The sequence below is a fragment of the Pristiophorus japonicus genome, chromosome 32 (genome assembly GCF_044704955.1).
Source record: "Pristiophorus japonicus isolate sPriJap1 chromosome 32, sPriJap1.hap1, whole genome shotgun sequence".
NCBI classification, from domain to species: Eukaryota; Metazoa; Chordata; class Chondrichthyes; family Pristiophoridae; genus Pristiophorus; species Pristiophorus japonicus.
Genome location: NC_092008.1, coordinates 9,289,935 through 9,312,484, shown reverse-complemented (window position 1 = coordinate 9,312,484; position 22,550 = coordinate 9,289,935). Strand labels below are relative to the sequence as shown.

Here is a 22,550-nt window from a genome sequence, read left to right as displayed (position 1 = left end):
CTCCCTCTACACTGTCCCATCAAACACTCCCAGGGCAGGTACAACACGGGGTTAGATAGAGAGTAAAGCTCTCTCTACACTGTCCCATGAAACACTCCCATGGCAGGTACAGCACGGGGTTAGATAGAGAGTAAAGCTCTCTCTACACTGTCCCATGAAACACTCCCATGGCAGGTACAGCACGGGGTTAGATACAGAGTAAAGCTCCCTCTACACTGTCCCATCAAACACTCCCAGGGCAGGTACAGCACGGGTTAGATACAGAGTAAAGCTCCCTCTCCACTGTCCCATCAAACACTCCCAGGGCAGGTACAGGACGGGGTTAGATACAGAGTAAAGCTCCCTCTATACTGTCCCATGAAACACTCCCAGGCCAGGTACAGCACGGGTTAGATACAGAGTAAAGCTCCCTCTACACTGTCCCATCAAACACTCCCAGGGCAGGTACAGGGGGTTAGATACAGAGTAAAGCTCCCTCTACACTGTCCCATGAAACACTCCCAGGGCAGGTACAGCACGGGGTTAGATACAGAGTAAACCTCCCTCTACACTGTCCCATCAAACACTCCCAGGCCAGGTACAGCACGGGTTAGATACAGAGTAAAGCCCCCTCTACACTGTCCCCCTCAAACTCTCCCAAGGCAGGTACAGCACGGGTTAGATACAGAGTAAACCTCCCTCTACACTGTCACATCAAACACTCCCAGGCCAGGTACAGCACGGGGTTAGATACAGAGTAAAGCTCCCTCTACACTGTCCCATCAAACAATCCCGGGGCAGGTACAGCACGGGGTTAGATACAGAGTAAAGCTCCCTCTACACTGTCCCATCAAACACTCCCAGAGCAGGTACAGCACGGGGTTAGATACAGAGTAAAGCTCCCTCTTCACTGCCCGAACACTGTGCGTCAACCACAAGGTGAGACCACCTCATTGCCTCAGTTTCAACTCAAACCCTCTCCCGATGGTCTCAGGTGACTGGGTTGTGAGAATTTGATAGAAAATTGGCTAGTTTTTGTGGGAGACCTCAGCTCACTCGGATCATGGTGTGGTTCGCAAGAGATTCCACCTCATCCTTTGCACTCAGGACAGGTCAGAAAAGGATTTGTGTATAAGGGTAAAGACATCTTACTCCAGTTATACAGGGCCTTGGTGAGACCACACCTGGAGTATTGTGCACAGTTTGGGTCTCCTTACCAAAGGAAGGATATACTTGCCGTAGAGGGAGTGCAGCGAAGGTTCACCAGACTGATTCCTGGGAGGGCAGGACTGCCGTATGAGGAGAGATTGGGTCGACTGGGCCTGTATTCACTGGAGTTGAGAAGAATGAGAGGGGATCTCATTGAAAGGTATAAAATTCTGACGGGGTTGGACAGACTGGATGCGGGGAGGATGTTTCCCTGGGGCTGGGAAGTCTAGAACAAGGGGTCACAGTTTCAGGATACGGGGTAGGAAATTTAAGAGCGAGATGAGGAGAAATGTTTTCACTCCGAGGGTGGTGAACCTGTGGAATTCTCTACCACAGAAGGCTTTGGAGGCCAAGTCACTGAATATATTTAAGAGGGAGATAGATCGGTTTCTAGACACAAAAGGCATCAAGGGGTATGGGGAGAAAGCGGGAAATGGTGTTGAGATAGAGGATCAGCCATGGTCATATTGAATGGTGCAGGCTCGAGGGGCCGAATGGCCTACTCCTGCTCCTATTTTCTATGTTTCAGGATAAGGGGTAGGCCATTTAGGACTGAGATGAGGAGAAACTTCTTCACTCAGAGGGTTGTGAAACTCTGGAATTCTCTGCCCAGAGAGCTGTGGAGGTTCAGTCGTTGAGATAGAAGATCAGCCAAAATCTTATTGAATGGTGGAGCAGGCTTGAGGGGCCGAATGGCCGACTCCTGCTCCTAATTCTTATGTTCTTAACCTTACATCCCGGCAGTCTGGCTTGGATTCAAATGCGGGTCACAGAGGGGAAAGGTCAATAGGCCAATTTCCTGTGTCACCCAAACGCAAAGAAATTATCCCACGGGTCTGCTCTCACCAACATCAAAGACACCGTCCATTTCAGCCTCGAAAAAAGATGAAACAAATTAAGATGTGAATTGCAAATCTGCTGTGGCTCAGTGGTCTCACGCATGCCTCTGAGTCAAAGGCTCATAAGTCCGAGCCCCCACCCAGGGACTCAAACCCATAATCCAGGCCAGTGCCCCTCCGACAGTGCGGTGCTCCCTCAGTACTGCCCCTCCCACAGTGCGGCGCTCCTTCAGTACTGCCCCTCCCACAGTGCGGTGCTCCCTCAGTACTGCCCATCCTACAGTGCGGCGCTCCTTCAGTACTGCTCCTCCCACAGTGCGGTGCTCCCTCAGTACCGCCCCTCCGACAGTGCGGGGCTCCCTCAGTACTGCCCATCCTACAGTGCGGCGCTCCTTCAGTACTGCCCCTCCCACAGTGCGGTGCTCCCTCAGTACCGCCCCTCCGACAGTGCGGCGCTCCCTCAGTACCGCCCCTCCGACAGTGCGGTGCTCCCTCAGTACCGCCCCTCCGACAGTGCGGCGCTCCCTCAGTACCGCCCCTCCGACAGTGCGGCACTCCCTCAGTACCGCCCCTCCCACAGTGCGGCGCTCCCTCAGTATTGTCCCTCCGACAGTGTGGCGCTCCCTCAGTTTCGCCCCTCTGACAGTGCGGCGCTCCCTCAGTACCGCCCCTCCGACAGTGCGGCACTCCCTCAGTACCGCCCCTCCCACAGTGCGGCGCTCCCTCAGTATTGTCCCTCCGACAGTACGGCACTCCCTCAGTACTGCCCCTCCGACAGTACGGCGCTCTCTCAGTACTGCTCCTCCGACAGTGCGGCGCTCCCTCAGTACTGCCCCTCCGACAGTGGGGTGCTCCCTCAGTACCGCCCCTCCGACAGTACGGCACTCCCTCAGTACCGCCCCTCTGACAGTGCGGCGCTCCCTCAGTACTGCTCCTCCGACAGTATGGTGCACCTCAGTACTGCCCCTCCGACAGTGCAGCGCCCCCTCAGTACTGGCACTGGGAGGAGTGTGGGGCCTGGATTGTGGGGCTCGAGTCGCTGGAGTGGGAGCTCGAACCCATAACCTCCTGACCATACTCATCGCACACCCAGATCGCACAGGGGAAAGTTCAATTCTCCAACCTTACTGCGTTTAACACAAACACATCCATAATAATAAAAATATATATTTTCTTACCAGTAAAATCGTAAAGAACTCCATGTAATAACATATCTAAAATAAAACAAGATATTAATTAGTTAGATAGATATAAAAAGAAGGTAGGGGCTCGAGAGAAGGTGCAAAAAAGAGTACCAGAAATGCGAGGGTATACCTATCAGGAAAGGATGACGAGGGTGGATCTCTTTTCCCTTGAACATCAGAAATAGGAGCAGGAGTCGGCCATTCGGCCCCTCGAGCCTGCTCCGCCATTCAATAAGATCATGGCTGATCCGATCATGGACTCAGCTCCACTTCCCTGCCCACTCCCCGTAACCCTTCACTCCCTTATCGCTCAAAAGTCTGTCTATCTCTGTCTTAAATATATTCAATGTCCCGGCTTCCACAGCTCTCTGAGGCAGAGAATTCCACAGATTTACAACCCCCTGAGAGAAGAAATTCCTCCTCATCTCAGTTTTAAATGGGCGGCCCCTTATTCTGTCTATGTTCCCTAGAATCGTCGTGTTCCAAGATGACATCCTGATCACCGGTCGTGACTCCGAGGAACATCTGAACAACCTGGAAGAGGTTCTACATCGTCTGGACAAAGTGGGACTCAGACTGGAACACTCGAAGTGCATCTTCATGGCACCAGAGATCGAATTCCTGGGGAGGAAAATTGCTGCATTAGGCTCACGGACGCGAAAACCAAGGCCATCAAAAATGCACCCAAGCCTCAGAATGTGATGGAGCTGCGTTCGTTCCTTGGTCCACTCATCTCCTTCGGTCATTTCCTACCTAGATTGAGCACTTCAGTAGAGCCACTGCACATGCTGCCAAGAAAAGCGACAACTGGGTTTGGGGTGCGTCTCAAGATAGAGCTTTTGAGAAAGCTACTAATCTGCTTTGCTCTAACAAGCTGCTGGTAAATTATGATCCGTGTAAGCGTCTAGTATTGGCCCGTGATGCTTCATCATATAGAGTTGGTTGCGTGCTCCAACAAGCTAATGAGTCGGGTAAACTACAGCCTGTTGCGTATGCTTCTTGTCAAAGGTTTGTCAAAGGTGGAAAGAGCCTACAGCATGGTGGAGAAAGAGGCACTAGTCTGTGTGTATGGGGTTAAAAAGATGCATCAGTACCTGTTTGGTCTTCGGTTTGAACTGGAAACAGATCACAAGCCGCTCATTTCATTGTTTTCGGAAAACAAAGGTATCAATACCAATGCATCGTCCCGCATCCAGAGATGGGCGCTGACATTATCTGCCTATGGTTATGTCATTCGCCATAGACCTGGCACCGAGAATTGTGCCGATGCACTGAGCCGTCTGCCGTTGCCCACACCGGAGGTGGAGATGCCACAACCGGCAGACCTACTGTTAGTCATGGATGCTTTTGAAAGTGAAGGAACCCCTGTCATGGTTCAACAAGTTAAGACCTGGAGCAGCCAGGACCCGATATTATTGGTTGTGAAACGTTGTGTCCTTCGTGGTGATTGGTCTGCCATATCCAAGCAAATGGGCGGTGAGACCAAACCTTACAACCGTCGCAAAGACGAACTATCCATTCAGTCCGATTGTTTACTGTGGGGTAATCATGTTGTTATGCCTAAGAAAGGCAGAGAGAAATTTGTACATGACCCTCATCCCGGTATTATCATGATGAAAGCCATTGCCAGGTCTCATGTATGGTGGCCGGGAATTGACTCTGAGCTGGAATCATGTGTGCATCAGTGCAACACTTGCATGCAGCTCAGCAAAGCACCAGCAGAATCGCCACTGAGTCTGTGGTTGTGGCCGTCCAAACCATGGTCCAGGATCCACATCGACTTTGCAGGTCCCTTCCTGGGAAAGATGTTTTTAGTTGTGGTGGATGCATATTCCAAGTGGATAGAGTGTATCATCATGTCATCCAGTACATCCACAGCTACCATTGAGAGCCTTCGTGTCATGTTTGCCACTCATGGTCTGCCCGACATCGTTGTAAGCGATAACGGACCTTGCTTCACTAGTTTGGAGTTTCAAGAGTTCGTGAAACTCAATGGTATTAAACATGTGAGATCAGCACCATTCAAACCCACATCTAATGATCAAGCAGAGCGTGCTGTCCAAACCATCAAGCAGAGTATGAAACATGTAACTCAAGGTTCACTGCAGACTCGCTTGTCATGCATATTGCTTAATTACAGGACAAGACCCCACACGCTTACCGGGGTCCCCCCTGCTGAACTATTGATGAAGAAAGGTCTCAAGACCAGGCTCTCTCTTGTCCACCCTGATTTGAACGTTCATGTTGAATACAGACGTCAAAGTCAGCAGTGGTATCATGATCGCGCTACTGTGTCACGCGACATTTCTGTTAACGATCCTGTGTATGTACTAAATTATGGTCAAGGTCCCAAGTGGATCGCCGGTACTGTTACGGCCAAGGAGGGCAACAGAGTGTTTATCGTCAAGCTCAAGAATGGGCAGACATGCAGGAAACATGTTGATCAGATAAAGCTGTGGCACACGGATCGACCGGAACAGTCTGAGGAAGACACAATCAGGGACCAACCAACCTACCTTCAGTCATCAGAGGACTCCACAGTCATCAATGAATCTGGACTTTCAATCCCTGACATGGTCATTGTCACTCCCATCAGATCGGCGACCCAGCCCCCAGTCATAACAGCCTCAGAACACTCACCCAAGGCTGGAGTTGAACTGAGATGATTAACTCGGGAGCGGAAAGCCCTGAACCGTCATAATTTGTAAAAAGACCGTTACTAATATCTCAAAGGGGGATATTGTCATGTATGTATGCTTGGGGTTACTAGCCACCAGGGGGCGCCACTGTTGGAGGTCATTGGGCTGTATGCACGTGTGTGTGGTCCAGGTATAAAAGGCCAGCCACCATGTAATGTAATCACTTTGGGCCCTAATAAAGCAGAGCCAGGTTTGTACCTGTGTTAGTTTACAGCATTCAGTCTATCGAGCTATTGCATACATAACAGAAACGTTACAAGGACACCCTCAAAGCCTCCCTGATAAAGTGCAACATCCCCACTGACACTTGGGAGTCCCTGGCCAAAGACCAGTTCGCCCTAAGAGGAGGAAGTGCATCCGGGAGGGCGCTGAGCACCTCGAGTCTCGTTGCCGAGAGCGTGCAGAAACCAAGCGCAGACAGCGGAAGGAGCGTGCGGCAAACCAGTCCCACCCTCCCCTTCCCTCAACCACTGTCTGTCCCACCTGTGACAGGGACTGTGGTTCTCGTATTGGACTGTTCAGTCACCTAAGGCCTCATTTTAAGAGTGAAAAGCAAATGGCATGCTGGCCTTCATAGTGAGGGGATTTGAGTATAGGAGCAGGGAGGTCTTACTGCAGTTGTACAGGGCCTTGGTGAGGCCACACCTTGAGTATTGTGTACAGTTTTGGTCTCCTAATCTGAGGAAGGACATTCTTGCTATTGAGGAAGTGCAGTGAAGGTTCACCAGACTGATTCCTGGGATGGCAGGACTGACATATGAAGAAAGACAGGATCAACTAGGCTTATATTCACTGGAACTTAGAAGAAGGAGAGGGGATCTCATAGAAACATATAAAATTCTGACGGGATTGGACAGGTTAGATGCAGGAAGAATGTTCCCGATGTTGGGGAAGTCCAGAACCAGGGCTCACAGTCTAAGGATAAGGGGTAAGCCATTTAGGACCGAGATGAGGAGAAACTTCTTCACCCAGAGAGTTGTGAACCTGTGGAATTCTCTACCACAGAAAGTTGTTGAGGCCAGTTCGTTAGATATGTTCAAAAGGGAGTTAGATGTGGCCCTTACGACTAAAGGGATCAAGGGGTATGGAGAGAAAGCAGGAATGGGGTACTGAGGGAATGATCAGCCATGATCATATTGAATGGTGGTGCAGGCTCGAAGGGCTGAATGGCCAACTCCTGCACCTACTTTCTATGTTTCTATGGAAGCAAGTCTTCCTCGATTCTGAGGGACTGCCTATGATGATGATGCTGCCTTAGGATAGTTAAAGAAACATACAACATTCTTACAGGACTTGACAGGGTAGATGCAGGAAGGATGTTGAGGTCGAAGATCAGCCATGATCACATTGAACAGCAGGCTCGAGGGGCCGAATAGCCGACTCCTGTCCCTATTTCTTATGTTCTTAACCTTACATCCTACCAGTCTGGCTTGGATTTAAATCTGGGTCTCAGAGGTGAAAGGTCAATAGCCACCCACATGCAAAGAAATGATCCAATGAATCTGTTGTCACCTGCGGCATCTTCAACGTCATAGTCATCATAGTTATGGTCATAGTCCATCTCAGTTTCTAAAAAAGATAAAACAAATGAGATATTAATTGTGACTCAGCCATGGCTCAGTGACTCTCGCGCTCGCCTTAGGGTCAGAAGGACGTGGCTTTGGGAGCCCACTCCAGAGACTCGGGGCATAAAACTGTCCCATCAAACACTCCCAGGACAGCTACAGCACGGGTTGGATACAGAGTAAAGCTCCCTCTACGATGTCCCATCAAATACTCCCAGGGCAGGTACAGCATGGGAGTTAGATACAGAGTAAAGCTCCCTCTACACTGTCCCATCAAACACTCCCAGAGCAGGTACAGCACGGAGTTAGGTACAGAGTAAAGCTCCCTCTACACTGTCCCATCAAACACTCCCAGGGCAGGTACAGCACGGGGTTAGATACAGAGTAAAGCTCCCTCTACACTGTCCCATCAAACACTCCCAGGGAGCGGTTTAGATACAGGACACCGAAACGTCAAGTTATTGTACATTCTCTGACTTTGCCTGTTGCCGTCAGGGAGGCAGTTGCTATAGTTTGTGTCGTTCCTTACGTTGACTCAGCTGACTCACTGACTCACCGAAATGGTCAGAATCCACTTTTGTTTGCACATATACATCTGTTGGGAAAAAGAATATGAATCAGCTGAGGCTCAGATAAGGAAATAGTTAGAAAGATAAACATCAGGGAGAATGAATATCCTCTTTCTCTGTGTCGAGCTTTATGGGAATGTCTACGGAAGTTATTTATTTGGACTTCCAGAAGGCTTTCGACAAGGTTCCACAGGAAAGACTTGACAAAAATGAGAGTGCCTGGAATTGGAGGCAATCAGTTCTTAAATTCATAGAATGATACATCACAGGAGCAATCCATTCGGCCCATCGAGCCCGTGTTGTGCCGGCTCTGTGACAGAGCGACCCAATCAGTCCCACACTCCCCCCTGCCCTTTCCCCACAGCCCAGCACATTTCCCCTTCCAGTATTTATCCAATTCCCAGTTTGAAAGTTACTATTGAATCTGCTCCCACCGCCCTTTCAGGCAGCGCATTCCCGATCACAACAACTCGCTGCGTAAACACATTCTCCCCATCTCCCCCTCTGGTTCCATCGCCGATTATCGTCAATCTGTGTCCCTCTGGTTACCCGCCCTCCTGCCCCAGGGAACAGCTTCTCCCGATCCACTTGACCCCTCACAATTTTGAACACCTCGATTAAATCTCCCCTCAACCTTCTCTGCTCCAAGGAGAACAATCTCAGCTTCTCCAGTCTCTCCCCGTCACTGAAGTCCCTCCTCCCCGGGACCATTCTGGCCAATCTCCCCCTTAACCTTCCTGACTCCAAGGAGAACAACCCCAGCTCCTCTAATCTCCCCACATCCCTCATTCCTGATGCAGTACAGGGATCCATATAGCTAAATTTCCTCCTGACATTAAGTTGGGTGGTATCGTAAATAGCGCAGATTGGAGCAGAGCTTTGCAAAGGGGCATTGATAGATTAAGTGAGTGGGCAAGTCTGTGGCAGATGGAGTTTAATGTGGGGAAGTGTGATGTCATCCACTTTGGGCCCAAAATAGATCAGAGTATTTGCCAAGAAGCTGGTAACTGTGTAGGAGTGGAGATATTCTGGAGTCCTAGAACAGAAAACACGGAAAACTGGTGGACAGGGACAAAAAATAATTACAGCCCGAATTTCAAGGGGGCTGGAATACAAGTTATTTTTCAGTTATATAAAACAAGGTGGATAAAGGGGATACCAGTGGATGTGGTGTATTTGGACTTCCAGAAGGCATTTGACAAGGTGCCACATAAAAGGTTACTGCATAAGATAAAAGTTCACGGGGTTGGTTTAATATATTAGCATGGATAGAGGATTGACTAACTAACGGAGAACAGAGAGTCGGGATAAATGGTTCATTCTTGGGTTGGCAAACGGTAACTAGTGGGGTGCCGCAGGGATCAGTGCTGGGACCCCAACTATTTACAATCTATATTAACGACTTGGAAGAAGGGACTGAGTGTAACGTAGACAAGTTTGCTGATGATACAAAGATGGGAGGAAAAGCAATGTGTGAGGAGGACACAAAAAATCTGCATAAGGACACAGACAGGCTAAGTGAGTGGGCAAAAATTTGGCAGATGGAGTATAATGTTGGAAAGTGTGAGGTCATGTACTTTGGTAGAAAAAAAATCAAAGAGCAAGTTATTATTTAAATGGAAAAAGATTGCAGAGTGCTGCAGTACAGCGGGACCTGGGGGTACTTGTGCATGAAACACAAAAGGTTAGTATGCAGGTGCAGCAAGTGATCAGGAAGGCCAATGGTATCTTGGCCTTTATTGCAATGGGGATGGAGTATAAAAGCAGGGAAGTCTTGCTCCAGTTATACAGGGTATTGGTGAGGCCACACCTGGAATACTGCGTGCAGTTTTGGTTTCCATATTTACGAAAGGATATACTTGCTTTGGAGGCAGTTCAGAGAAGGTTCACTCGGTTGATTCCAGAGATGAGGGGGTTGACTTATGAGGAAAGGTTGAGGAGGTTGGGCCTCTATTCATTGGAATTCAGAAGAATGAGAGGTGATCTTATCGAAACGTATAAGATTATGAGGGGGCTTGACAAGGTGGATGCAGAGAGCATGTTTCCACTGATGGGAGAGACTAGAACTAGGGGGCATGATCTTAGAATAAGCGGTCGCCCATTTAAAACTGAGATGAGGAGAAATTTCTTCTCTTAGAGGGTTGTAAATCTGTGGAATTCTCTGCCTCAGAGAGCTGTGGAAGCCGGGACATTGAATATATTTAAGACAGAGATAGACAGTTTCTTAACCGATAAGGGGATAAGGGGGCGGGCAGGGAAGTGGAGCTGAGTCCATGATCGGATCAGCCATGATCATATTAAATGGCGGAGCAGGCTCGAGGGGCCGTATGGCCTACTCCTGCTTCTAGTTCTGATGTTCTTATTTTTAGTCAGAACCCGTCTGGAGTCACTGCGTCCAGTCCTGGGCTCCCCCGCCCCTCAGGGAGGACATATCGGCCTCGGAGGGGGGAGCGGGGCAGATTCAGCAGAATGATACCGGGGACTGACGGGGTTAAATCCCGAGGACAGGTGGCACAGACCGGGCCTGTGTTACCTCGAGTGTAGAAGATTAAGCGACGATCTGATCGAGGGGTTTGAGAGGATTAAAGGATTCGATCGGGTGGGTCGAGAGAAACTGTTCCCTCTGGTGGGGGGGCAGTCCAGAACAAGGGGACGTCACCTTCACATTGGAGCCCGGCCGTTCAGTCGATTAAATAGTTCAAAACTGAGATTGACAGAGCTTTGTGGGTTAAAGGGTACGAAGGGTTACGGAACCAAGGCAGATAGATTGAGTTAAGATACAGATCAGCCACGATCGAATTGAATGACGGAATGGGTTCAAGGGGCTGAATGGCCTCCTCATGTTCCTATTCCATAGAGGACCATAGCAACATGAGCCAGACAGCTTTGCTCAGTCATCATCAGAGGCAGCCCCTCGAATCGAGGATGACTTGCTTCCACGTCATAAAGTTCACAGGCGTTTCAATGAAGGACCTAATACTCCGGATCCCGAACTACATCCTGAAGGGTGGGAGATGCCTGTGGGTGGATTTTTTTAACGTGAGGTGACCGTTGCACACCAGCCACCACACGGGGCTTGACAGAGCGAGGTCTGGGTCCAGTGGCAAGGGTTATCCCTACTCTTTGCTTCCCAGTATAAATTCACCTGATTCTGACTGCAAGGGACCTACATTTGTCTTCACTAATCTTTTTCTCCTCACATATCTATAGAAGCTTTTGCAGTCAGTTTTTATGTTCTCTGCAAGCTTACTCTCATACTCTATATCCCCCCTCCCAATTAAACCCTTTGTCCTCCTCTGCTGAATTCTAAATTTCTCCCAGTCCTCAGGTTTGCTGCTTTTTCTGGTCAATTTATATGCCTCTTCCTTGGATTTAACACTTTCCCTAATTTCCCTTGTTAGCCACGGTTGAGCCACCTTCCCTGTTTTATTTTTACGCCAGACAGGAATGTACAATTGTTGAAGTTCATCCATGTGATCTTTAAATGTCTGCCATTGCCTATCCACCGTCAACACTTTAAGTATCGTTCGCCAGTCTGTCCTAGCCAATTCACGTCTCATACCGTCGAAGTTACCTTTCTTTAAGTTCAGAACCCTAGTCTCTGAATTAACTGTGTCACTCTCCATCTTAATGAAGAATTCTACCATATTATGGTCACTCTTCCCCAAGGGGCCTCACACAACAAGATTGCGAATTAATCCTCTCTCATTACACAACACCCAGTCTAGGATGGCCAGCTCTCTAGTTGGTTCCTCGACTTATTGGTCTAGAAAATCATCCCTTATATACTCCTCCACCATATTGCTACCAGTTTGGTTAGCCCAATCTATATGTAGATTAAAGTCGCCCATGATAACTGCTGTACCTTTACTGCACACATCCCTAATTTCCTGTTTGATGCCATCCCCAACCTCCCTACTACTGTTTGGTGGTCTGTACACAACTCCCACGAGCGTTTTCTGCCCTTTTGTGTTCCGCAGCTCTACCCATACAGATTCCACACCATCCAGGCTAATGTCCCTCCTTACTATTGCGTTAATCTCCTCTTTAACCAGCAACGCTACCCCACCTCCTTTTCCTTTCTGTCTATCCTTCCTGAATATTGAATACCCCTGGATGTTGAGTTCCCAGCCTTGGTCACCCTGGAGCCATGTCTCCGTAATCTCAATTACATCATATCTGTTAACAGCTATCTGCGCAGTTAATTCATCCACCTTATTACGAATGCTCCTCGCATTGAGGCACAGAGCTTTCAGGCTTGTTCTTTTAACATACTTTGTCCTTTTAGAATTAAGTTGTAATGTGGCCCTTTTTGATTTTTGCCCTTGATTTCTCTGCCCTCCACTTTTCCTTTTCTCCTTTCTACCTTTTACTTCTGCCCCCTTTTTACTTCCCTCTGTCTCCCTGCATGGATTCCCATCCCCCTGCCATATTAATTTAAACCCTCCCCAACAGCACGTAGTCTTTAAGGAGCGTCTTAAATGAGGAAAGAGAGGTAGCGAGGTTTAGGGAGGGAGTTCCAGAGCTAGGGGCCCAGGCAACAGAAGGCACGGCCACCGATGGGATGCTCAGGAGGGCAGAATTTGAGGAGCGCAGACATCTAGTCGGGTTGTGAGGCTGAAAAAGATTACAGAGATAGGGAGCGGTGTAGGGGCTGGAGGAGGTTACAGAGATGGGGAGGGGTGTAGGGGCTGGAGGAGGTTACAGAGAAAAGGAGGGGTGTAGGGGCTGGAGGGATTTACAGAGATAGGGAGGGGTTTAGGGGCTGGAGGGAATTATAGAGATAGGGAGGGGTGTAGGGACTGGATGGATTTACAGAGATAGAGAGGGGTGTAGGGGCTGGAGGGAGTTATAGAGTCAAGTTTACATAATGTAGAATGTCGGAGGCCGGCCAGGAGTGAGGTGGAGTGGTCAAGTCTGGTAGTTTTGGAGACCACCACGCTGGCTCACACTCCGAAGGCAGGACATTGTTCGCAAAACGTGACTTACCACCTGAACGCAGCATGGTTGCGTAAGCCGTGGGCGCATCTGTGGTGGCGGTCCCTCGGACGAGCGACGCGGACATTTCCGGAAGCGTCACGGCGGCCTCCGGCGCGGCGGAGTGGGCCGCGCCGGGCGGGGTCGGAAGCGAAGGCGTGGGGCTCGTCTTGCTGCCGCTGGGCCCCGCCGCCGGTGGTCCTGGGGCCCCCCGGGAACCCGGGGCGGTGGAGGTTCCGCGAGCGGCGGGGGGCGAGATCCCCCGGCCGGGAGGGGTCCCGGGTGGGGCGGAGGGCCTCCTGGAGGGGGTCTTGGCCGAGGCGGCGAGGCGGGGGGTCAGAGGGGAGCGGGTGCTGGCGGTGGCCGCCGTGGCCTGCCCTGAGCCGCGCTCGGGCTTGACCACCACCATGGAGGTCACGGGGGTCACGAAGTTGTACTTGAGGGAGAGGGCGGTGGCCCGCTCGGTCAGCAGCTTGCGGCCTTCCTCCTCGTCCGTCCTCAGGCGGGCCTGGAGCAGCTCCTGGACGGTGCGGTAGGCCCAGAGCCTCTGGACAAAGTCCGTGGGCCCCTCGGCCGACTCCGGGCAGCCGGCCCAGGGCCCCGTGGCGTTGAGGGCGATCTCGTTGTCCAGCTCCAGGGCGTGGGCCAACCCTTCTGCCCGCAGCCTGACCCGCAGTGGCTCGGCCGGCCCGCCATCGAGCCGGCCGGCCACCACCAGCTCCGAGCCGTTGTAGAAGGCGGGGAAGTGTGCCCCTGTCACCTCGCCCACGCGGTTGTCCGGGTACTCGAGGCGCACGTCGAAGAGCAACGGGCTGGCCACCTCGGCGTAGAAACCGGTCAGCTGCAGGTTGGCGTCGGCGTCCTCGTAGATGCGGCGGGCGGCCCCGCGGTTGTCCAGCGCCAGGCGCTGCAGCAACGGGAAGTCCACGTCGTCGCCGAAGCCCAGGCAGAACAGCGACAGCGAGCCCCCCATGGCCTCCCGGGCGTTGCCCACGATGGCGGAGGCCGAGGTGACGCCGGAGGTGGGCTCGCCGTCCGTCAGGAAGATCACCAGGGGCACCCGGTTGGCCCCTCCTCCCCCCGCTCCGCCGCCGGCCTTCGCGGGCGCGTCGCCGCGGAAGAACTTGGCGGCCGCCAACAGGGCCGCGTTGATGTCGGTCCCTGCGGGAAAGAAGAGGCAAAGTCAGCGACAGAACAGAATTAGCAGGAGCAGGGGTCGGCCATTCGGCCCCCCACTCCGCCATTTAATAACATCACGGCTGATTTTCGGTGCGGCGCTCCCTCAGTACTGCCCCTCCGACAGCGCGGTGCGGCGCTCCCTCAGTCCCGCCCCTCCGACGGTGCGGCGCTCCCTCAGTACTGCCCCTCCGACAGTGCGGCGCTCCCTCAGTACTGCCCCTCCGACAGTGCGGCGCTCCCTCAGTGTTGCCCCTCCGACAGTGCGGCGCTCCCTCAGTACTGCCCCTCCGACAGTGCGGCGCTCCCTCAGTACTGCCCCTCCGACAGTGCGGCACTCCCTCAGTACTGCCCCTCCGACAGTGCGGCGCTCCCTCAGTACTGCCCCTCCGACAGTGCGGCGCTCCCTCAGTACTGCCCCTCCGACAGTGCAGCGCTCCCTCAGTACTGCCCTCCAACAGTGCGGCACTCCCTCAGTACTGCCCCTCCGACAGTGCGGCACTCCCTCAGTACTGCCCTCCGACAGTGCAGCGCTCCCTCAGTACCGCCCCTCCGACAGTGCGGCGCTCCCTCAGTACCGCCCCTCCGACAGTGCGGCACTCCCTCATTACCACCCCTCCGACAGCACAGTACGGCGCTCCCTTAGTACTGCCCCTCCGACAGCATAGTGCGGCGCTCCCTCAGTACCGCCCCTCCGACAATGCAGTGCGGCGCTCCCTCAGTACTGCCCCTCCGACAGTGCAGTGCGGCGCTCCCTCAGTACTGCCCCTCCGACAGTGCGGTGTTCCCTCAGTACTGCCCCTCTGACAGCGCAGCGCTCCCTCAGTACTGCCCCTCCGACAGCGCAGCGCTCCCTCTGTACTGCCCCTCCGACAGTGCGGCGCTCCCTCAGCACTGCCCCTCCGACAGCGTAGTGCGGCGCTCCCTCAGTACCGCCCCTCCGACAGTGCGGCGCTCCCTCAGTACCGCCCCTCCGACAGTGCGGCGCTCCCTCAGTACTGCCCCTCCGACAGTGCGGCGCTCCCTCAGTACTGCCCCTCCGACATTGCGGCACTCCCTCAGTACTGCCCCTCCGACAGTGCGGCGCTCCCTCAGTACTGCCCCTCCGACAGTGCGGTGCTCCCTCAGTACCGCCCCTCCGACATTGCGGCACTCCCTCAGTACTGCCCCTCCGACATTGCGGCGCTCCCTCAGTACCGCCCCTCCGACAGTGCGGCGCTCCCTCAGTACCGCCCCTCCGACATTGCGGCACTCCCTCAGTACTGCCCCTCCGACATTGCGGCACTCCCTCAGTACTGCCCCTCCGACATTGCGGCACTCCCTCAGTACTGCCCCTCCAACAGTGCGGCACTCCCTCAGTACTGCCCCTCCAACAGTGCGGGGCTCCCTCAGTACTGCCCCTCCGACAGTGCGGCGCTCCCTCAGCACTGCACTGGGAGTAGCCTCGTTTTCTGTGCTCAGGTCCCTGGGGTGGGACTTGAACCTACAACCTTCAGACCCAGAGAAGAGAGTGCTGCCCACTGAGCCATGGCTCACACTATGGCATGGACCTGCACCCGAGTACGAGTCAACGTTCATGGACCTGAACACCAGGAGGCGATGCTGAGCGATTACACTTACATCCGTTGGCCACCATGTTGCTGACATATTTCCTGGCGTTCTGCACGTTCTGTTTCGTGGCTTGTATCAATTGGTTGGGCTTCCACATTTCAACGGCGGTCGAGAAGGTGATAATATTGAAGTAGTCATCGCCCCGGAGGTCGCTTAGGATGGTGTTCATTGCTTCTTTAGTCTGCAAGTAAAGTTTACGTGGAAGTGAGACGATGAAAAACAAGGCAAACCCATTCTTTGTTTTGCAACTTGGTCTTCACAGCCTTCGTTCCTCCAGATCGCACGAGAACAGGAAAATGCCTCGGAGGTCAGGACGCCGCAATGACACAGGACCTGAGGGCAAAGTACATCGTTCCCGAACCTTGACCTCTGCAGTGTCCGCCCATTGGGCCCGTTGGATCTCACCCTTGCCCTCTGACTCCAGAACGTCGTGGCTTCGAGCTCCCCCACTCCAGAGACTTGAGCCCCGTGATCCAGGCCCGACACTCCCCCGGTGCCAGTGCTGAGGGAGCCCCGCACTGTCGGAGGGGCGGTACCGAGGGAGCGCCGCACTGTCGGAGGGTCAGTACTGAGGGAGCGCCGCACTGTCGGAGGGGTGGTGCTGAGGGAGCGCCGCACTGTCGGAGGGGTGGTGCTGAGGGAGCGCCGCACTGTCGGAGGGGTGGTGCTGAGGGAGCGCCGCACTGTCGGAGGGGTGGTGCTGAGGGAGCGCCGCACTGTCGGAGGGGCAGTACTGAGGGAGCGCCGCACTGTCGGAGGGGTGGTGCTGAGGGAGCGCCGCACTGTCGGAGGGGTGGTGCTGAGGGAGCGCCGCACTGTCGGAGGGGCAGTACTGAGGGAGCCCCTCACTGTCGGAGGGTCAGTACTGAGGGAGCATCGCACTGTCGGAGGGGCGGTGCTGAGGGAGCGCCGCACTGTCGGAAGGGCGGTACTGAGGGAGCATCGCACTGTCGGAGGGGCGGTGCTGAGCGAGCGCCGCACTGTCGGAGGGGCAGTACTGAGGGAGCGCCGCACTGTCGGAGGGTCAGTACTGAGGGAGCCCCGCACTGTCGGAGGGTCAGTACTGAGGGAGCCCCGCACTGTCGGAGGGGCGGTGCTGAGGGAGCCCCGCACTGTCGGAGGGGTGGTGCTGAGGGAGCGCCGCACTGTCGGAGGGGTGGTGCTGAGGGAGCGCCGCACTGTCGGAGGGGCAGTACTGAGGGAGTGTCGCACTGTCGGAGGGGCAGTACTGAGGGAGCCCCGCACTGTCGGAGGGTCAGTACTGAGGGAGCATCGCACTGTCGGAGGGGCGGTACTGAGGGAGCCCCGCACTGTCGGAGGGGCGGTGCTGAGGGAGCGCCGCACTGTCGGAGGGGCAGTACTGAGCGAGCGCCGCACTGTCGGAGGGGCGGTACTGAGGGAGCGCCGCACTGTCGGAGGGGCGGTACTGAGCGAGCGCCGCACTGTCGGAGGGGCGGTACTGAGGGAGCGCCGCACTGTCGGAGGGGCAGTACTGAGGGAGCACCGCACTGTCGGAGGGGCAGTACTGAGGGAGCGCCGCACTGTCGGAGGGGCGGTACTGAGCGAGCGCCGCACTGTCGGAGGGTCAGTACTGAGGGAGCCCCGCACTGTCGGAGGGGCGGTACTGAGGGAGCCCCGCACTGTCGGAGGGGCGGTACTGAGCGAGCGCCGCACTGTCGGAGGGGCAGTACTGAGGGAGCGCCGCACTGTCGGAGGGGCAGTACTGAGGGAGCGCCGCATTGTCGGAGGGGCGGTACTGAGGGAGCACCTCACTGTCGGAGGGGCGGTACTGAGGGAGCCCCGCACTGTCGGAGGGGCGGTACTGAGCGAGCGCCGCACTGTCGGAGGGGCAGTACTGAGGGAGCGCCGCACTGTCGGAGGGGCAGTACTGAGGGAGCGCCGCATTGTCGGAGGGGCGGTACTGAGGGAGCACCTCACTGTCGGAGGGGCGGTACTGAGGGAGCACCTCACTGTCGGAGGGGCAGTACTGAGGAGCACCTCACTGTCGGAGGGGCAGTACTGAGGGAGCACCTCACTGTCGGAGGGGCGGTACTGAGGGAGCGCCACGCTATCGGAGATGCTGTCTTTCGGGATGAGACGTTAAACCCGAGGACCCATCTGCCCTCTCAGGTGGACGTAAAAGATCCCACGACCACTATTGGAAGAAGAGCAGAGGGAGTTCTCCTCGATGTCCTGGGGCCAATAATTATCCCTCAAGCGACATCACAAAAAAAAAACAAATAACTGGTCATTATCACGTGGCTGTGTGTGGGAGCTTGCTGTGCGTAAATTGCCGTTTCCCACATTACAACAGTGACCGCACTTAAAAGTGCCTCATTGTCTGTAAGGCCCATTGGGATGTCCTGAGGTCATGAAAGGTGCTATAGAAATGCAGTTATTCTTTCCTTGTCCCCTCGAGACTTCACTATTCCAATGCTCTCCCGGCCGGCCTCCCACCTTCCCTGCTCCGTAAACTTCAGCTCTTCCAAAGCTCGGCTGCCCCGTGTCCTAACTCGCACCGAGTCCCGCTCACCCATCACCCCCTGTGCTCACTGCCCCGTGTCCTAACTCGCACCGAGTCCCGCTCACCCATCACCCCCTGTGCTCACTGCCCCGTGTCCTAACTCGCACCGAGTCCCACTCACCCATCACCCCCTGTGCTCGCTGCCCCGTGTCCCAACTCACACCGAGTCCCACTCACCCATCACCCACTGTGCTCGCTGCCCCGTGTCCTAACTCGCACCGAGTCCCGCTCACCCATCAACCCCTGTGCTCGCTGCCCCGTGTCCTAACTCGCACCAAGTCCCGCTCACCCATCACCCACTGTGCTCGTTGCCCCGTGCCCTAACTCGCACCGAGTCCCGCTCACCCATCACCCTCTGTGCTCACTGCCCCGTGTCCTAACTTGCACCGAGTCCCGCTCACCCATCAACCCCTGTGCTCGCTGCCCCGTGCCCTAACTCGCACCGAGTCCCGCTCACCCATCACCCCCTGTGCTCGCTGCCCCGTGTCCTAACTCGCACCGTGTCCCACTCACCCATCACCCCCTGTGCTCGCTGCCCCGTGTCCTAACTCGCACCGTGTCCCACTCACCCATCACCCCCTGTGCTCACTGACCCCGTGTCCTAACTCGCACCGAGTCCCGCTCACCCATCACCCCCTGTGCTCGCTGCCCCGTGTCCTAACTCGCACCAAGTCCCGCTCACCCATCACCCACTGTGCTCGTTGCCCCGTGCCCTAACTCGCACCGAGTCCCGCTCACCCATCACCCTCTGTGCTCACTGCCCCGTGTCCTAACTTGCACCGAGTCCCGCTCACCCATCAACCCCTGTGCTCGCTGCCCCGTGCCCTAACTCGCACCGAGTCCCGCTCACCCATCACCCCCTGTGCTCGCTGCCCCGTGTCCTAACTCGCACCGTGTCCCACTCACCCATCACCCCCTGTGCTCGCTGCCCCGTGTCCTAACTCACACCGAGTCCCGCTCACCCATCACCCCCTGTGCTCACTGCCCCCGTGTCCTAACTCACACCGAGTCCCACTCACCAATCACCCCCTGTGCTCACTGACCTACATTGGCTCCCGGTTAAGCAACGCCTCCATTTCAAAATTCCCATTCTCATGTTAAAATCCCTCCCTGACCTCCCCTACACCCCTCCCTATCTCTGTAACCTCCTCCAGCCCCTACCCCATCCCTATCTCTGTAACCTCCTCCAGCCCCTACACCCCTCCCTATCTCTGTAACCCCCTCCAACCCCTACCCCCTCCCTATCTCTGTAACCCCCTCCAGCCCCTACACCCCTCCCTATCTCTGTAACCCCCTCCAGCCCCTACACCCCTCCCTATCTCTGTAACCCCCTCCAACCCCACAACCCCCCCCGAGATCTCTGCGCTTCTCCCATTCTGCCCTCTTGCACAATCCCCAATTTCCACCGCTCCACCATCGGTGGCCGTGCCTTCTGTTGCCTGGGCCCCAAGCTCTGGAACTCCCTCCCTAAACCTCTTCGCCTCGCTCTCATCATTTAAGACGCTGCTTAAAACTGAACTCTTTGACCAAGCTGTTGGTCGCCTGCCCCTAATATCTCCTTACAGGGCTCGGGGCCAAATTGTGCCTGATTTGCACTCGCTGTGAAGCACCTTGGGATATTTTAAAACCTATGAACATAAGAAATAGGAGCAGGAGTCGGCCATTCGGCCCCTCGAGCCTGCTCCGCCATTTAATACCATCATGGCTGATCCGATCATGGACTCAGCTCCACTTCCCTGCCCGCCCCCTTATCCCCTTATCGGTTAAGAAACTGTCTATCTCTGTCTTAAATATATTCAATGTCCCGGCTTCCACAGCTCTCTGAGGCAGAGAGTTCCACAGATTTACAACCCTCTGAGAGAAGAAATTCCTCCTCATCTCAGTTTTAAATGGGCGGCCCCTTATTCTAAGACCATGCCCCCTAGTTCTAGTCTCCCCCATCAGTGGAAACATCCTCTCTGCATCCACCTTGTCAAGCCCCCTCATAACCTTATACATTTCGATAAGATCACCTCTCATTCTTCTGAATTCCAATGAGTAGAGGCCCAACCTCCTCAACCTTTCCTCATAAGTCAACCCCCTCATCCCCGGAATCAACCGAGTGAACCTTCTCTGAACTGCCTCCAAAGCAAGTATATCCTTTCGTAAATATGGAAACCAAAACTGCACGCAGTACTCCAGGTGTGGCCTCACCAATACCCTGTATAACTGGAGCAAGACTTCCCTGCTTTTATACTCCATCCCCTTTGCAATAAAGGCCAAGATTCCATTGGCCTTCCTGATCACTTGCTGTACCTGCATACTAACCTTTTGTGTTTCATGCACAAGTACCCCCAGGTCCCGCTGTACTGCAGCACTTTGCAATCTTTCTCCATTTAAATAATAACTTCCTCTTTGATTTTTTTCTGCCAAAGTGGATGACCTCACACTTTCCCACATTATACTCCGTCTGACAAATTTTTGCCCACTCACTGAGCCTGTCTGTGTCCTTTTGCAGATTTTTTGTGTCCTCCTCACACATTGCTTTTCCTCCCATCTTTGTATCGTCAGCAAACTTGTCTACGTTACACTCGGTCCCTTCTTCCGAGTCGTTAATATAGATTGTAAATAGTTGGGGTCCCAGCACTGATCCCTGCGGCACCCCACTAGTTACTGATCGCCAACCCGAGAATGAACCATTTATCTCGACTCTCTGTTTTCTGTTTTACTACGTTAGAGGTGCTATACAAATGTATGTCGTTTAGATATTTTGGCAGGAAGGTGCCTTGTGCTGTACCTGTCTGATCTTCGTTCCGATCATGGAGGAACTGACGTCAATAACAAAGATGACATTCTTGGCAACAACAGGCAAACTTCTCGGGGAGAAGTAATGAACGAAATATCCATTGTAGGTCTGGAGAAAGAAGGAAAGACACAACTCAGACTGGTTAAAAAAGGATTCTCTACTTGGCAAGTCACTTTTTACGTAGTGAGTAATCCGTGGATTGGTCAATCTCGCTCTCGGAGTCATCGTGGGTTCGAAGCCCCTCTCCAGAGACTCGAGCCCCGTAATCCAGGCACAACACGCCTCCACCGGTGCCATTACTGAGGGAGCGCCGCACTGTCGGAGTGGCAGTACTGAGGGAGCGCCGCACTGTCGGAGTGGCAGTACTGAGGGAGCGCCGTATTGCGCTGTCGGAGGGGCAGTACTGAGGGAGTGCTGCACTGTCAGAGGGGCAGTACTGAGGGAGCGCCGTACTGTCGGAGGGGCGGTACTGAGGGAGTGCTGCACTGTCAGAGGGGCAGTACTGAGGGAGCGCCGTACTGTCGGAGGGGCGGTACTGAGGGAGTGCTGCACTGTCAGAGGGGTGGTACTGAGAGAGCGCCGTACTGCGCTGTCGGAGGTGCGGTACTGAGGGAGCGCCACACTGTCAGAGGGGCAGTACTGAGGGAGCGCCGCACTGTCAGAGAGGCAGTACTGAGGGAGCACCGTATTGCGCTGTCGGAGGGGCAGTACTGAGGGAGTGCCGCACTGTCGGAGGGGCGGTACTGAGGGAGCGCCGTATTGCGCTGTCGGAGGGGCAGTACTGAGGGAGCGCCATACTGTCGGAGTGGCAGTACTGAGGGAGCGCCGCACTGTCGGAGTGGCAGTACTGAGAGAGCGCCGTATTGCGCTGTCGGAGGGGCAGTACCGAGGTAGTGCTGCACTGTCAGAGGGTCAGTACTGAGGGAACGCCGTACTGTCGGAGGGGCGGTACTGAGGGAGTGCTGCACTGTCAGGGGGCAGTACTGAGAGAGCGCCGTACAGCGCTGTCGGAGGTGCGGTACTGAGGGAGCGCCACACTGTCAGAGGGGCAGTACTGAGGGATCGCCGCACTGTCAGAGGGGCGGTACTGAGGGAGCACCGCACTGTCGGAGGGGCGGTACTAAGGGAGCGCCGTACTGTCAGAGGGGCGGTACTGAGGGAGCACCGCACTGTCGGAGGGGCAGTACTGAGGGAGCGCCGCACTGTCGGAGGGGCGGTACTGAGGGAGCGCCGCACTGTCGGAGGGGCGGTACTGAGGGAGCGGCGTACTGTCGGAGGGGCAGTACTGAGGGAGCGCCGCACTGTCGGAGGGGCGGTACTGAGGGAGCGCCGCACTGTCGGAGGGACAGTACTGAGGGAGCGCCGCACTGTCGGAGGGGCGGTACTGAGGGAGCGCCGCACTGTCGGAGGGGCGGTACTGAGGGAGCGGCGTA

The 22,550-nt window shown here is 54.8% G+C and overlaps 1 protein-coding gene across 1 annotated transcript in view; it reads right to left on the bottom strand.

Moving 5' to 3' along the window:
• The window catches only part of itih6 (inter-alpha-trypsin inhibitor heavy chain family member 6), a 104,563-nt gene that overhangs the window by 21,262 nt on the left and 60,751 nt on the right, over nucleotides 1-22,550 (bottom strand). The window contains exons 6-11 of the mRNA XM_070869109.1: nucleotides 21,109-21,225; nucleotides 15,818-15,989; nucleotides 13,034-14,182; nucleotides 8,032-8,070; nucleotides 7,423-7,479; nucleotides 3,206-3,241 (exon numbers count right to left, since the gene is read on the bottom strand). Of these exons, the coding sequence (XP_070725210.1) occupies nucleotides 3,206-3,241; nucleotides 7,423-7,479; nucleotides 8,032-8,070; nucleotides 13,034-14,182; nucleotides 15,818-15,989; nucleotides 21,109-21,225 (1,570 nt within the window). The remainder of the gene's footprint in view (nucleotides 1-3,205; nucleotides 3,242-7,422; nucleotides 7,480-8,031; nucleotides 8,071-13,033; nucleotides 14,183-15,817; nucleotides 15,990-21,108; nucleotides 21,226-22,550) is intronic.